Source organism: Triturus cristatus, chromosome 5_1, assembly GCF_964204655.1.
Source record: "Triturus cristatus chromosome 5_1, aTriCri1.1, whole genome shotgun sequence".
NCBI classification, from domain to species: Eukaryota; Metazoa; Chordata; class Amphibia; order Caudata; family Salamandridae; genus Triturus; species Triturus cristatus.
In genome coordinates, this window is record NC_140587.1 from 610,424,539 (window position 1) to 610,439,406 (window position 14,868).

General features: G+C 43.2%; 1 protein-coding gene across 3 annotated transcripts in view; it reads right to left on the reverse strand.

The window, feature by feature from the left end:
- LOC146831275 (sodium/potassium-transporting ATPase subunit beta-1-interacting protein 3) overlaps positions 1–14,868 on the reverse strand; it is a 2,306,425-nt gene that overhangs the window by 66,901 nt on the left and 2,224,656 nt on the right. The window contains exon 6 of one of the 3 annotated variants that reach the window (XM_085605542.1): positions 13,082–13,160. The exons of 1 other annotated variant lie outside the window; for it this stretch is intronic. In XM_085605542.1, coding sequence (XP_085461668.1) covers positions 13,082–13,160 — 79 coding nt within the window. The remainder of the gene's footprint in view (positions 1–13,081; positions 13,161–14,868) is intronic. One more of the 3 variants, XM_085605544.1, reaches the window with a different exon arrangement.

The following is a 14,868-nucleotide window of genomic DNA, read 5'->3' on the forward strand; positions in this document are numbered from 1 at the left end:
AAAGGCAGACTGGCAACTACACCTAGTCATGCGACCCAGGAACAGGCTGCATGCACCAATTGGTTAGGACAAGAAAGAGCCAGCTTTATAGAAGTGGCATTTTCAGGATTGTGACTTAAAATCTGACTTTACCATAAAGGAGTGATTTAACTTACAGTTCCTCAGATACCAAACATGACTTTCCTATCTTCTCCAAATCAAAAGATATCACTTATTAAATGTAATAAGTCAACCCAATGTTATCCTATGGGAGAGGTTGGCCTTGCAATAGTAGACAATGAATGTGAGAGTTTTTCACTACTAGGAAATGTAAAACCTAAAGGCACATGTCCAGCCTTTTAAATACAACGCACCATGCCTCATAGGCACTTTAGGGCCCACCCTAGGAGTGATTTATATGTATTAAAAAGGAAGGTTTAAGCCTGGCAAAAGGTTTATCTTGTCAGGTCAAAATGCCATTTTGTAACTGTACACACAGGCTGCAATGGCATGCCTGAAACATTCTTAAAAGGTTAATTAAGTGGGTAGCACAATCTGTGCTGCATACCCACTAGTAGCATTTAATTAACATGCCCTGAGTAGATGTGTTAGTACTTTACTAGGGGCTTACAAGTAAATTAAATGTGCCAATTTCACCATGTTAAAAGGAGAGAGCACAAGCACTTTAACACTGGTTAGCAGTGGTAAAGTGCACACAGTCGTAAAAGCCAACAGAAACAATCTCAGAAACAAGAGGGGTAAAGGCAAAAAGTATGTAGTGACCTTGCAGGGAGGGCCAAGTCCAACAAGGGTCCGCACTGAGCATTCTGCAGCAGCTTCGCTAACCTTGACTTCTTTTTTATCATGCCTTCGTCAACAAGAGTACCTCTTCATCTCATAAAGGCTGGAAATTCAATTTGAATATTGAAAAACCACAAATACTTAACTCACCAAAACAAACGTCTTCAAATCTATATTGTTGAAACCTTTAAGCATCCCAAAACTGTCTTCAAATGATCAAGCATTACATCAAACAAACTAAAAAAATAGACATATTGTTTCCCCCTATAGTTTCACTGAGCTTGCCCACATCTTCTCTAAAAGATACTAACTGTACATAAGGAGCAAAAAAATGATTCTCACGCAGTTACACACCTGGACATATACGAGAAAGGCTCAAAATTAAATTAATATCTTTTACAAATCTAGACATCAAAGATTTACTCTAAATCATAGCTTTCACTAACCCTTCATTCTGTAAGGATGGCCCTGTTCCAACTAACCTCTATAATCACCCACCAATGATATTAGCATAATAATTCATAGAATTCTCAACTTGTCCCTAAAAGTACAAATATTATAATTAATACTAACGTCTGATCAGACCACCTCCTCACTGAAAATTCTTAATCCCCTAAAAGCTTTCAAAACCTGAGACCATTTTTTCAAACTCCCCTTTTCTGTTGAATTATTGAATTAACAGTCTCATCATAGTTACTACCTCTTATTGTCAAACTGATCTCATAAACTCCTTCCAATCTAGTTCTGTATAGACCGAACTTGAGAGTGACCTTGGAACTGCAGATACAATGGTGGGGAAAACTGCTTCCTCAACAATTGACGAGATAGTGGCATGAATGCATGCACAAAGAATTCCACATTAACTACATGCAGTTCTGTGGGCTAGTGTTGGCATGCTCAGGACCCTTGCAGCCCTGAGTGGTTTCTGCTGGTGGACTGCTCTCTGCACCATCCATGATGAGACTTCCAAGGAAGGAGTAAAGTGATATGGAAGTTCCGATGGATCAAGGGCAAGATGATCAATCTCTTCTTGCGCCTGCTATACATTTTCCTGTGACAATGGGTGTGGTTAGGGTTATATTCTTTCTTAATTAAGATGGTCATCTTCCCAGTGCGTGCAACCAGAGTGTACCTGTGCAACCATTATCCTATTAAGCCATTTGTTGCTCTGCTCATACATAAGACAGTTTGGATCTGAAAAAGATGCTTCGCAGTGCTTTCAATTGCCATTGTTTTGTCTTTTTCGTTACCCACTTTAGATACTTTGTGCCATATTTATCAAATTGTAGCACATCGAAGCAAGTCACCTTGCTGCACTACATTAAAGGGAAAGGACAGAAACGCACTATATTTATCACAATATAGCGTATTCCTGCCTTTTCCCAGCTCTGGCCCACAATGTGCTGCCTAGCACCAGTGCACACACTCTGGCAACATGGTGCAGGGGTGCCTGCGTTGTAAGCAAGATTGTTTTTGTGCTGGAAGGTTAACCTTCCTGCACAAAAACAATCCCCTGAGACATTTTCCTCTTTCTATGTGTGCTGCTGAAAGAGGAAAAAATGAGGAGCGAAAAACATATTTCTCCTTGTTACACCTCCACTGGGTAGGCGTAGCATTTTGGTGTATTCCCAGGTCTGCCAGTAATGGCAAATCTGGGAACACTTCAAAATTCATGGGTCTTGCATGGGAACACCCATGACACATCCAGTAAGGCTGTGCTCTTCCGATTATCTGTGAAAATTGTATTGTTGTGACTATTTCCGACTGTTTGCTTTTAATTGAGGGAAATCAAGGGGGGCTGCAATTTTATTCAGGATCTTGCACTGGGGGACCTGGTGGGAAAATAATCCGCTTACAGCGAATGACAGGGGGAAGCTGTGAGGGCATTTTGCTGTGGCCATCTTGAGTGCGACGCGCGTTTTGCGCGGTCAGCACTCTAGTTGTTGCACGCTGTTCCCCCGGGCCCATCCACGCATGTTAAATAGGATGTCTGTCAGGAAGCGCAGCGGACGAGCGCAGCGGGCGCGCCGAGAGCGCGCCGAAGGCGCGCTTAAGGCAAGCCCGTCTGCGCCCGTCAGCGCACTGTCAGGGCATAGGGCATGCCACTCTGCCCGTTCCACCAGCCCAGTGTCTCTGTCGTCGGCGTGGCTTAAATCCTTACAGCCACCCCGGTGCCCTATGGATAAGGTCTGCTCCGTCCTCCCCTCCTCAGACTATGTCTGTGACAACTGTGCTTATCACTTTTTACCTGAGCTCACTGCATCTGACTCAGCGGATAGTACTTTTAGTGCAGTTACCATCTGCGCCTGCCTCATTAATGCAAGATCTGTGAACAAACATTATTTGGATGTGTTTGACCTAATTACTGATAACAAACTGGATATCCTGTTTGTGACCGAGACTTGGCTTGATGCCTTTTCTAATCCCTCAGTCCATATGGCTACTCCTCCGGGATTTAAAGTCCACCGGGTGGATCGCTGCTCTGGCAGAGGGGGTGGCCTGGCCATCTGGTACAGAGACATTTGGACTTTACGGAGTGAAACTTCTACTCTCTGGAGCAATTGTGAGGTCTTGCATTTTAATCTCCAACTATCGGCCCATTTCACTCTTGGGGGCTCTTTGATATATCGCCCCCCCGGTTCTGCGGCGAACTTTTTAGCTGCCTTTGGCGAGGCTTTGGCTGAGCGCGCTTTGAGGTTCTCTAAGTTTATTCTCCTGGGGGATGTTAATATCCACCTTGATTGTTGCGAAGAGGCAGATTCGGTCGCTTTTCTTGACGCGCTTCATCTCGTAAACCTCTCACAATTGGTCCTGTCTCCAACTCATCAGGGTGGTCACACTCTTGATATGATAGGCACTAATTTCCCTACCTCGGTCATGAAGCCGCACCCTGTGGCATGGTCGGATCATTTCCCTATTCTCTTTTCCTGGCCTTTACAAGACTCCTGGAAACCGACTATTAGCAAACGCCCGCCCCTCTCAAAGAAGGTGGTTTCTACTCAGCTCAGCCTCGCACTTGATGCCTCTCGGCCCTCCTTTGGCACAGATATGGAAGTCAATGTCACTCTATTTGATGAGTGGATCTTAGGTGCTGTGGCGTCGGTGTCGGCAGCGGGGCCGGTTAAACTGAGAAGAGAGGCCCCTTCCAAGCCATGGTTTACGCCCTTGTTGAGGAATCTTAAGCACACCTGCAAAGTGGCAGAGAGGGCTTGGCGTATCGGTGGATATCTACACCCTGATAAAGTGCTTCTTAGATCCAAACAAAAACTCTACTACAGTGCGGTTAGGGAGGCCAAGGGCTTGTACTATGCTGCACGTATTGAACGTGTAAATAACAACTCTAGAGAGATCTTTTCTATAGTGCAGAGCTTCCTAGCTCCTAGTGCCCAGGTAGCTGTGGCCCCCGTCTCTGATACATGGTGCAACACTCTGGCTTCGTTCTTCAAGGACAAAATTATTAGTATTCAAGAGACATTTCGACATTCAAGGAAGTCGGCTAGTCCTGAGCTAGTCCCCACCCTACTTAGGGCTTTTCCGTTCAGCAGCTTCTCAGAGTTCTGTCAGATAGATTTGTCCAGCTCCCTTAAAATTCTTAAAGCCCTTAAGTCTGGATCACCGAATGATCCGTGCGCGGCCAGATTACTCTCGGACGTGGCAGATACCGTCAATACTGAGGTTAATTTCTTGATCAACCATTCACTCAGGGTAGCACATGTACCCAGGGCATGGAAACATGCTTTAATTCTGCCTCTTCTTAAAAAGCCATCCCTTGATCCGCAGCTCCCTGAAAACTATCGTCCTATCTCGCTTTTGCCTAGTTTGGCCAAAGTGTGTGAGAAGGCGGTCACGTTCCAACTGACCAATTTTGTTGAGGTGGCTGGTGTTCTTCATCCCGCGCAGTCTGGCTTCCGTGCCTCCTATAGTACGGAATCCGCTCTGTTGGAGGTTTCGGAATCCATTCGAGAGTGTTTGGACGCCGGCGGGAGAGCAGCATTAATACTGCTTGATCTCTCGGCGGCGTTCGACACGGTGCCTCACGCCATGCTCCTCGACCGCCTCTCTGACATCGGACTATCTGGGAAAGCTCTGCTCTGGATTAGCTCTTTTTTGGAGGGCAGGGTGCAGCAGGTTTGGATTCCCCCATGTGTCTCGGTCCCTTTGAGGGTTACCACAGGGGTGCCGCAGGGGTCATCACTTAGCCCTCTGCTTTTCAACATCTATATGACTCCGCTGGTCTTTCTGGCGGAGTCTCTGGGGGCTAAAGTGATGGCCTACGCGGATGATACCCAATTGTTGTTCACTTGGAATAAGGTGGACGACTCGGTGGTCAGACCTCATCAATGCCTATCTTCCGTTTTCCAGTGGCTGGCCAACGCACAGTTGAAATGTAATGAGGCAAAGTCGGAAGTCCTGCTTTTTGGCTCTTTCTCTTCTGAATTTAGAGCGGGACTCTGGCCTTCCGGCTACCCCTGTCCTCCGGCGTTCAATGGAGCAGTCAAAAATCTTGGCGTCTGGTTCGACGAAAACCTGAACTTTGCCTCACACATAAAAAAACTTGCTGGCACTTGCTTTGGGCTTCTGAGGAGTCTTAAGAAGTTTCTTCCCTTGCTCCCAGTTAGGGACAGAGAAACGGTGGTGCGTGCTCTGCTTCTTTCCCGCCTCGATTACGCCAATGCCCTCCTGGTAGGCTGCCCGGGCTACCTTGTAACGAAACTGCAGGTGGTCCAAAATTCGGCAGCCAGACTCCTGGGCGGTCTGTCCCCCTGGCAAAGCGCTCGGGCTCAACTTCGGACACTCCATTGGCTCCCCGTGGAATCTCGCCTTAAATTCAAAATGCTCTCCATTGTTCAACAGGCCCTTCATGGTCTGGGCCCCAAGTATCTGCAGGATAGATTCTCCTTCTATATCCCTAGGAGACAGCTGAGGTCATCTTCGTTGTTGCTCATGGAGACCCCTAAATTTAGGCTTGTTCGCATGGGGGGCAATTCATTTGCCCGCAGAGCCTGCATCGCTTGGAACTCTCTTCCCCTGTCTTTGAGGGCTATCTGTGATCCGCACTTGTTTCGTAAATCCCTGAAGACACTACTATTTTGATTGATATCTGTAGTTTGGCCGCCTTATCTGTTGTTAGCGCCGGGACACTTCCGAGTAGCTGTGCGCTCAATAAATTAAAAATAACATAACATAACATAACATCCATGGAACGCCTCTCTGGGGCAAAGTAACACAACAAAGGAATTTGCACTGTGTTGCTTACTCTAGATTTATCAAGCCACTCAGGGCCAAGTAAGGGGGCCTTGCGTGGCTTGATAAATTGCATCTTAGGGGTTGCATCACTTTTGCACCACGTTGCATGGTGCAAAAGCAACACAACCCCTTGAAAAATATGGCCCTGTGCATCCTTGGTTTGTGCTCTTTTTTATGCAGCTTTTGACTCTTGTCAAGTTCTTTACCTTTGGTCAGGAACCATCCATATTGCTAAGGAAGTTTTTTACTGTCTTTTGTGACTTTTCCCCTAGAAAGATAGAAGCTGTCCTTTCTTTGGGCAATCACAAAGGAAACAATAGAGTTTCAGTGCATCAAGTAATTTTCAGATTGTGATGCCAAACATTCTATAGTCCTGCTCAGGACTTGGCTCAAGATTTAAAACAATCTTGGCTCGACAATAAGACTTTAAAACAAACCTTATTATCAAAGTCTACAAATATCCCCATAGCACTTTCTGATGCCCAAAGTTTTTCTGGTGATCCTGTGAAATTTAAGGGAATTTGTGGGTTCCCCACTTGTGCATTTTGTTTTTTTACACTTTACGATTTTATCTTGATTGAGCTACAGTAGGATACATAATTAACAGTTCTTGCTGGACATGCTTTGGCTACAAATGTAGTCACTGTTTCTCTTCTACTTCTGGAGACTTATGCTGCCTTTATGCTTGCATTCAAGAATATGTTTGAAAAGGTCCTGATAGTGCACATTCCACTGAGGAGAGCATTTGTGATATTCATCAAGGAATTATGAATACACTAAAGTATGTGACTGTTGTTTTCCAATCTAGTGCTGAGACTATTTGTATTGAGTGGACCTGCAATGATATTATAATGATATGGATTAGAAGAAGAGATCAAATATGAATTAATTCGCAGTCATCATCCTAGTTCATTTTTTAACTTATTAACATTGTTTTGTTAATTAAATTCTGGCTTCAAGAGAGACATAATGAGAGAAACAATACTCATGTTGTGTTTTCAATTTTTTCCAGAGCCTTACCTTTTCAAAAATTTGAAGAAAACACTACCTGTTCTCCTCATGTTGAACCCATGCAACTAGGGGCAGCCTGGGTCACTTGAGAGAGAATGAAAAAGATCAACGATGAACTGGGGGTGTTATTGTGGTTGCCATATACATCCTAATAAGGATTTAGATAAGACTCCGACCTCTGTGAACGAAACATGGGTGGAAGTGCATTTATTTTCCTATGTTGGAGCTTCTATAGGTAGCTCAGACAAGCATTTGGTTTTTTTTAGCAAATTACATTGAGAATTGCTCCTGTCCTGTTGGATAGTGAAACTAGTGGGGATGTTTATTGATTCTGACGAGTGATTTTGGATAACATTCCTAAGAGAGCTAAATAGCACCTGAAGAAGTACAGACTATTGATGGTATGCTGTTGGCTTCAGGATCAGTTAATAAGATTTTACTTCCGCAACAGGTTTCTCTCTTTTTTTTTAACAACAAATTTTATTGATTTTAAGTACCAAGTGGGCGAAACCCAATAAGCGGCATATAGGTACATGATGAATAATGAAAACAATAGGTACTGGAAATATCCCCTCCAGGATGTCTGCAGAACATCAGATCTAACAACCCACACCTCACCCCTCCCCCCTCCCCCAACACTGCACCACACATCCCTTGAGGAAGTGATACTTAGTTGTACAATAAGGTGATTAGTTCCGCATCCATAACAAGCTAACACATTAGATAGGTGAGTCATTGATAATCAATCGTTCAAGAGGGTCCTGATTTGCTGGTTTCGTTAAGAGAGACAGGTCTTTTGCCCATCTGCCCCAGATCTTCCCATGTTTTTGTGGGCAGCCCCGTGCCTGCAACACCGCCATTTCAGCCAACATACATTTATCTAAGGTTGATTTCCATGCTGCTACCCCGGGGGGGAGAGGAGGCCTTTCACTGCTTGCAATGTCTCACTTGGCTAAGGTGAGGCCCAGGAATAGGTGGTGTCTCTTGTATCTGTTACCCCCGATATCATCTATGCTGTGGAAAAGTGTCAGTCTAGGGTCTGCCAGGATGTCCCACGCCAACACCCGCCCCAAGCAGGACAGCATACCTGACCAAAAGTGCTGCAGTGCCCCGCAACTCCAGATGGTGTGAAGGAACGACCCGTCATCGGAGTTACAATGGAGGCATGTGGGGGACTGTATAGCCCCCATCTTCCAGAGGCGAAGGCGAGTATAATAAATTCTGTGGAGGTATTTGAACTGGATCAGCCGGTACCTAGTGGAGACAGCAGAATACCTGGGGCTGGCTAGGGCCTCCGTCCAGTCGTCATCAGTCGGGCTGGTAAGTCCACCTCCCACGCCGCCCGGGTCCGATGTATGTTTTGGAGTGTGTGGTCAGGGTTTGATATATTTGGCTGATTTTGTGTGCCCCTAGATCGCCCATTAGTAGTCTACCTTCCATGGGGTGAAATTCAAGTAGTGACTGGAGGTGTTTAATCAGAGGAAACAGAGCATGGCGGAGCTGCAGGTATTTGTGGAATTGAGATTTGTGTAGGTCAAACTCCTCCTGCAGCCTCTGGAAGGATTTAAGTGTGGGTCCCCGCATTACGTCCCCGAGTGTAGATATCCCTATATCATCCCATCTGCGAAATCCCGTCAGGGTCGAAACGGGCCGGCGGCGCGTACCCCGTCAAAGGGGAGTAGCACCTGTCAGCATGTCCCACCAACCCATGGACCTGGACACACGTCTCCAGATCTGAATCACCATTAGGCAGGCCCGGGGGAGCGCCTCTAAGGATGAGTTACTGTATGGGAGATTAAGCAGCGGGTATTCCGCTAGGGAGAGCCTTTCTACTGCATAGGCTGGATCAGCTTGAGAGTTATACCACCATTCATTAATTAGAAACAGCTGAGATGCCCAATAGTACGCCCGAACGTCCGCTGCTAGCATCCCGCCTCAGTACGTGGATTGAATACACGTTGCTAGGGCTACTCGGACCGCCCCTCTCCCCAAAGGAATCTATTGAGGAGAGCATTTATTTGGAGAAACCACGACTGGGGAATGGGATATGGATAATTCTGTAGCCTGTAAAGCAAGCGTGGCAAGGACACCATTTTAAAAATGGCGGACCGACCATATAGTGATAAGGGGAGGTGGGACCACACTGTTGTTTCCTCGCGCACCGCCGGGAGCAAGGGGGCTATATTGCGTGACCACGCTATAGTGGAGCATCTGGTGATATGAACACCTAGGTACTTGAAACCCTCATCCGCGACTATCAGCTGTGAGGCCCAAGCATGACTCCTCTGTTCGCCGCATATGGGGAAAAGAACAGATTTGGACGGGTTGGCACATAGTCCAGTTGTCTCTCCAAAGACCCGCAACTTGTTACTCTTTTTATCATCAGAGATCAATATTTTGACTCACTTTTGACTTAATGGCCTTTCCAAATTATGCTGTGATTGTTGGTGTTCCCTGGCTGAAGAGGCACAATCCTTTGGCAACCAGAACGATATCACCATCATCACAGTTTTGCCATGATCATTGGTATGCTTCCGGATATTCCTGGTCTCCTACTGAAGAACTGAAAGAATTCAAAGAACCCTCTAATCTGATAGAGGCTAATCTCTCTTTAGTGCAACTGCAGTCTTGTGCATCTGCTACAGATTTTGCAAATTTAGGTGTGTACTCCCCTCACCCCCACCTCCTATGTATGATTCCACAATACCAATTGAACCAGACACTGTTGCCTGCTTTGGCACATCTATTCATTGTCAGAGAATAAGGAGATTCCCATGGCCAATTTGAAAGAGAATTTACAGAATTGTTTAATTGAATATCCTTAATCGCCAACTTGAAAACTCTTATTATTTGCTCCCAAGAAAGATAAAGATCTCAGACCGTGTATAGACTTTAAAAGGATAAATCGAATTCTGCCAAAGATTGGGATCAGTTACTTCTCATTAAAGACATTCTTGAATTTATTGAAGAAGCACACATTTTTAGCAAACTTGATTTGTGCCTACCATTTCCTGAGTACAAAATGTAAGGGAATGAATGGAAAATGGCTTTTTGCACACGTTTTGAGTATCAAGAAATGGCATTCGGGTCATACAGTACTCTTGTCTTTTTCAATACGTTATGGATTTAATTTTTCTTGATGTCTTGAATCCTTTTGTGCTGATACCCCTGGATGTCATTTTGCTTTTTTCTATAACCCCTACTGAACATTTAAAGCACCTGAGCAATGTGAATTTCAAAAGGAAAGGCCAAATATCTGGAGTTTCGGTTGAATGTATCTGTTTTATATATGGATATGTTAGCTATTTTTGAATGGTCCTAGCCTACCAATGTGAAGGATATCCAAAGTTTTCTTCGATTTGGAAATTTGTATCCCTTCTTTTTTCTGAATTTTGCATATCTCATTTCTGATTTTATTTCTGTTCTGTAGAAGGAAAATATGAAAGGAGGATTTCGTTGTGGCCATCAAGTTGAAGAAGCATTAAATACATTTAAGAAAATATTCACTTAATTTCCTATTATACGCCACCCTGACACCAAAAACAAACTTATAGTGGAGAAAGCTGCTTCTGAAATGGCAGTGTAAGCCGTTATGTTACAACTACAAGAAGACGATGGACACAAGTATTTAATTTTATATCTATGCCATTTCCTGTCAAACGTGAATAGAGCTATTCAGCACTGGAATAGGTGCTTCTAGCTATGAAAAATGTTTTTGTTGAGTGGGGACATTTGCTGGTGGTTAACAACCAATCATGCCTGTACATCATATTGTTGGTATGGTTCTGTCTTTCATGGAAAAAGTTAAAGAGGTTCGAGAACAATTTACTACAAAGGTGCTGAACGGTATTAATCTCAAGGTTTCCTTTACAATTTGCAAGAATTTTCATTTCATCCAACATGCTATATTCATCACTCCAAAGAATTACAACATAAATTGATGCATATGTATCATGAGACCACTATTTCCAGCCAAAGAAGAGACAAACTACTAGAGATCATGGTTTATGTTTTTTTGGTGGCTTTCAGTTAATTTTGATTTCCAAGAACATGTTAAGTTTTGTCCCATCGATGCTAAAAAATCTTTACAATCCAAAGCTTTTGCCCGATTTTAAATCGTGTTCACCGCAAATTGTGCTTTACCTTGGGTTTTTTGCAAGCACAATTTACTTGAGGCATTATCTGGAGAAAATTGCACAAAGACCAACAGAATACAATTTGATAAACATTGGTCATAAAGGCAGTTTCCCCACACTATTATCCATTAAATATGTAAAACATGCAAATGGGTACAGAAACCGACCCACCATCATGCACTATCGGTGTATTTCCTCATGTGGTAGTTGTGCCCTATTTTTGCAAGGCCTTATGAAATATAGGCAGTAAGTAAAATTACCCATACTTTAACCATAAAGAAAGCTAAAGTTCACATGTATCCTATTTTCATTTTTAGAGATTACTGACCCAAGACTTGGGTGCGAAAGGTTAGGTTTCCAGACAACTGGTGCCTGAGGGTTGATGTGAGCAGTGGGTCAATGTTATGGATAAGAGGATGCTGGTAGTCACTTTTACCTTCCAGTGACCAGAGGCAATACCAGGATGTTTCTCTGACTATGTTCCATTTTATGTTGAAACTAGCACCCAGGGACGTATCACATTAGAGGCCTGGTGTGCGACCATTCATTTTTGCGAGTCGCAAATTGCGTCAAATTGCGACTCAGACACTGCGTTTCCCAATGGGGTTGCAAATTGCATGCCTCAATAATGTTCATGAGGCTGTCGCAATTTGCAACCCCATTGGGAATGGCTTGCACTCACAGGGATGGTAGCCAGCTGGGATCAGCAGACCACCATGTCTTGTGACTGCTTTTTTAATAAAGCAGTTATTTATTTAAATGCAGCCCGGTTTCCTTATAGTTGAAGAGCTTGAGGAGCACTATTTTATCACCTTAGACAGTGGTAAAGAGCTGCTTGTCATGGGAATTTTAAACGCTTGTGCTGCTTTTGGATGGAAATGTAGCAGGGCTGTTTGACATAGCTAAAAAAAATAACAGAACATATTACCATAACAAACACAAAATAGCATGACAACACTATTAAAACATAACAAAGCACATCACAACAAAACAGTCAAATCAGAATGCAACACAACAACCTCAGTACAGTACAACTAAATTGCATTAAAGCCTACAAAAAAAAGACAACATCACCACCACAACAACAAATAATGCAACAAATACACACAAAACGTGCCACATGTTAGCACCTTCACAATCTTGTTTTCATAAAACAGTGGTAAAAGGTGTTTGGAGCAAGGACTGCCTTAACTTACCGAAAGGACATGACATAGTGTCAGCCAACATGCTTTGTGATTTTTCCCTCAGTGTTTGTTCCAATCCTCACCATAACAAATTTATACTTTAAGGGACACCCTCCATAAGAGGTTAGCTGGCATTGGTTTGGAGGTGACCAAGGATGTGGTGGCATCATGGGGGGACAAAGTATGGTGCCTTAGTTCCGCTGGTGTAGGTTTGGTTAAAATGTAGAGCCTTACTTACTAGCCCGGGTACCTGCAAATATTCAGAACATTGTGTAGGAGCCAACACTCTATATACTAGTTTCAGCAATTTGGAAAACTGCAGCAAGGTATTTCTTGCCAGTGTACTGATAATTATGCTGAAATTTAAATACTTGGAAATATTCGGTGTGCAGAGTGCTCCAGGTTGTAGAGTATAAATAGCATATGGCAGAATATAATCTGGGGAGGATTGGGACCTGTGAAGTAAGGCACATGATAAATTCTGCTTTTATTCTGCCAGTTATTTATTTGCAGTTATCTTCTCACAGCATTGTTAAATACAGTGACAGGGATGTTGACTTCTTTATTGTTAGTACATTTCCATGCTTAAAATTATTGGTAGATAGTCCATTGATTAAAAATTAGTAATTATATATTATGGTACCCAAAATGTTTTCTATGTGTGGTTAGTTTTTGGTTAGTCATATGATAGTTAATGGGCAATACAACAAATTCAATACTTACTGATAGGCAGGTTTTAATTGAACAAGTTTCTGTGGATGCAGATGGTAGGAATATTTGTCAAGTTCTCCTATAAAATCAACTAAAAACACAACACAGGCTTAACTCAATCAACAGTGACACAAAACAACACAATAACCAGAACTATGAATGAAAACATGAGAAATAAAAAATAGAAAACAGAAATGTCCAACAGATGAACTAGAACTTTGGAATGTGCTGTAATTTGTTTTTATGAATTCCTTTTCGCATCTCCAAAATCATTTTAGACTAAGGACCTCATTATGAGTGCTGTGGTAATCCTGAGTTGAGTGCAAATGGGAATTTGCTCCCAAATTCAGATTACATGCCTGTGCGGACTTCACACATAAGCAGTGTTTTTTTTATCAGAACAAAGTTTGACAGGTGCAACTTGGTAACATTTGTGTGGGGAAAAAAGAACAATAGCCTGGGTTTCTTCAGCTCAGTGTTGGGGGGGGCATGCAGTATTACCTTATTATCCGCCTTTATGACCTGCAGAACTCATAATTATGTGATGAATTGGTTGCAGAGAAAAATGATTTCTTTGCTATGGTAATTCCCCATGCAGTATAAATGCATTATTTTACTTGGGCGGAAGGAACAAGGCACAATATATTCAGTCACTTGGGCGTTTTGAGTTACTAAGACAAATGAGGATTCCCCTGGCTCTCTTTGGTCGATGATGTAATATTGGCATTGTGCATGCCCTATGGCAGACTTTCGGAAAGAAATGACAGCATTGTGTCCATGCAGATAAGGAAGCAGTTATAGGAGAGCAGAAACCCACAGGAGCTCTTCAGTTTGCTGCATCTGTTGGGCACTCGCTTCAGGCTCTTGAGCTGCTGGAGCAGTCTACACATTGTCAGGGTCAATCCTTAATCTTATCCTTAGCATTAACCTGACTCTTTCCCTCAATCTTATTCTGATTAATATCTCATCCTAAGGAAAGATGTGACTTGAAGAACATATTGTATTGATATGTTCACTTTATAAACCATCAGTTTTGTATCTTTGGGTAGTTTTAATCACCTGGCTGTTATCAGGCAAGATAGTCTAAATTTCGCACTAGTGCCAGTAATAGAGCAGGGAAAAATAATTTGATCCCTTTCTGCAGTTTATGTAATATGGAATGAAGCAAACAGTATTTACATTCGGTTTCCTATAATTGTTGTTTGGGGTTACATAGTAAGAAATTGACAAATACTTTTTCGCACCGCTTTAAATATGTCAAATGAGTAGCAAAGTTCCCAGCTAGCAGGGCAATGGGGTAGGAGCACTTTCTTTAAAACTATAAAGCCAGGTGGCCCAATTGGCATTATTATTTATTTTCTCAGAGACTAAGCCCGAAAACAGGGGTTTGTTCCAGAGAACCAAACCTTTAATGGCACTGATGCACGGGGAGTTTCTTCCAGCACTTTTGTGCTAAATTAATATTTTTCATGTCCTGTACTGCAATGCACAAGGGTCCTCAGCATGGCAAATGTGCATCAGATGGCTCTAAATATGGGGAGCCATCCCATATCCACAATGGCCCTGTGGTGGGTGGGCCACCAGTCACACATCTGAAACAGCAATGCCAGACAGGTCTTTGCAGTTGGAAATCTAGTGGTTCTCCCTCCTCGAAATGAGATAGGAGAATTGTGAGCATGGCGGGTTAAGGGCCTTGATGATTTACAGAGGGGATTTGACTTCACTAGAATGAGAGTTACCCTATTCTGTCTGATTAACAAATCTATAAATGTGTAAATGATACCTGAGGAGGTGTAATA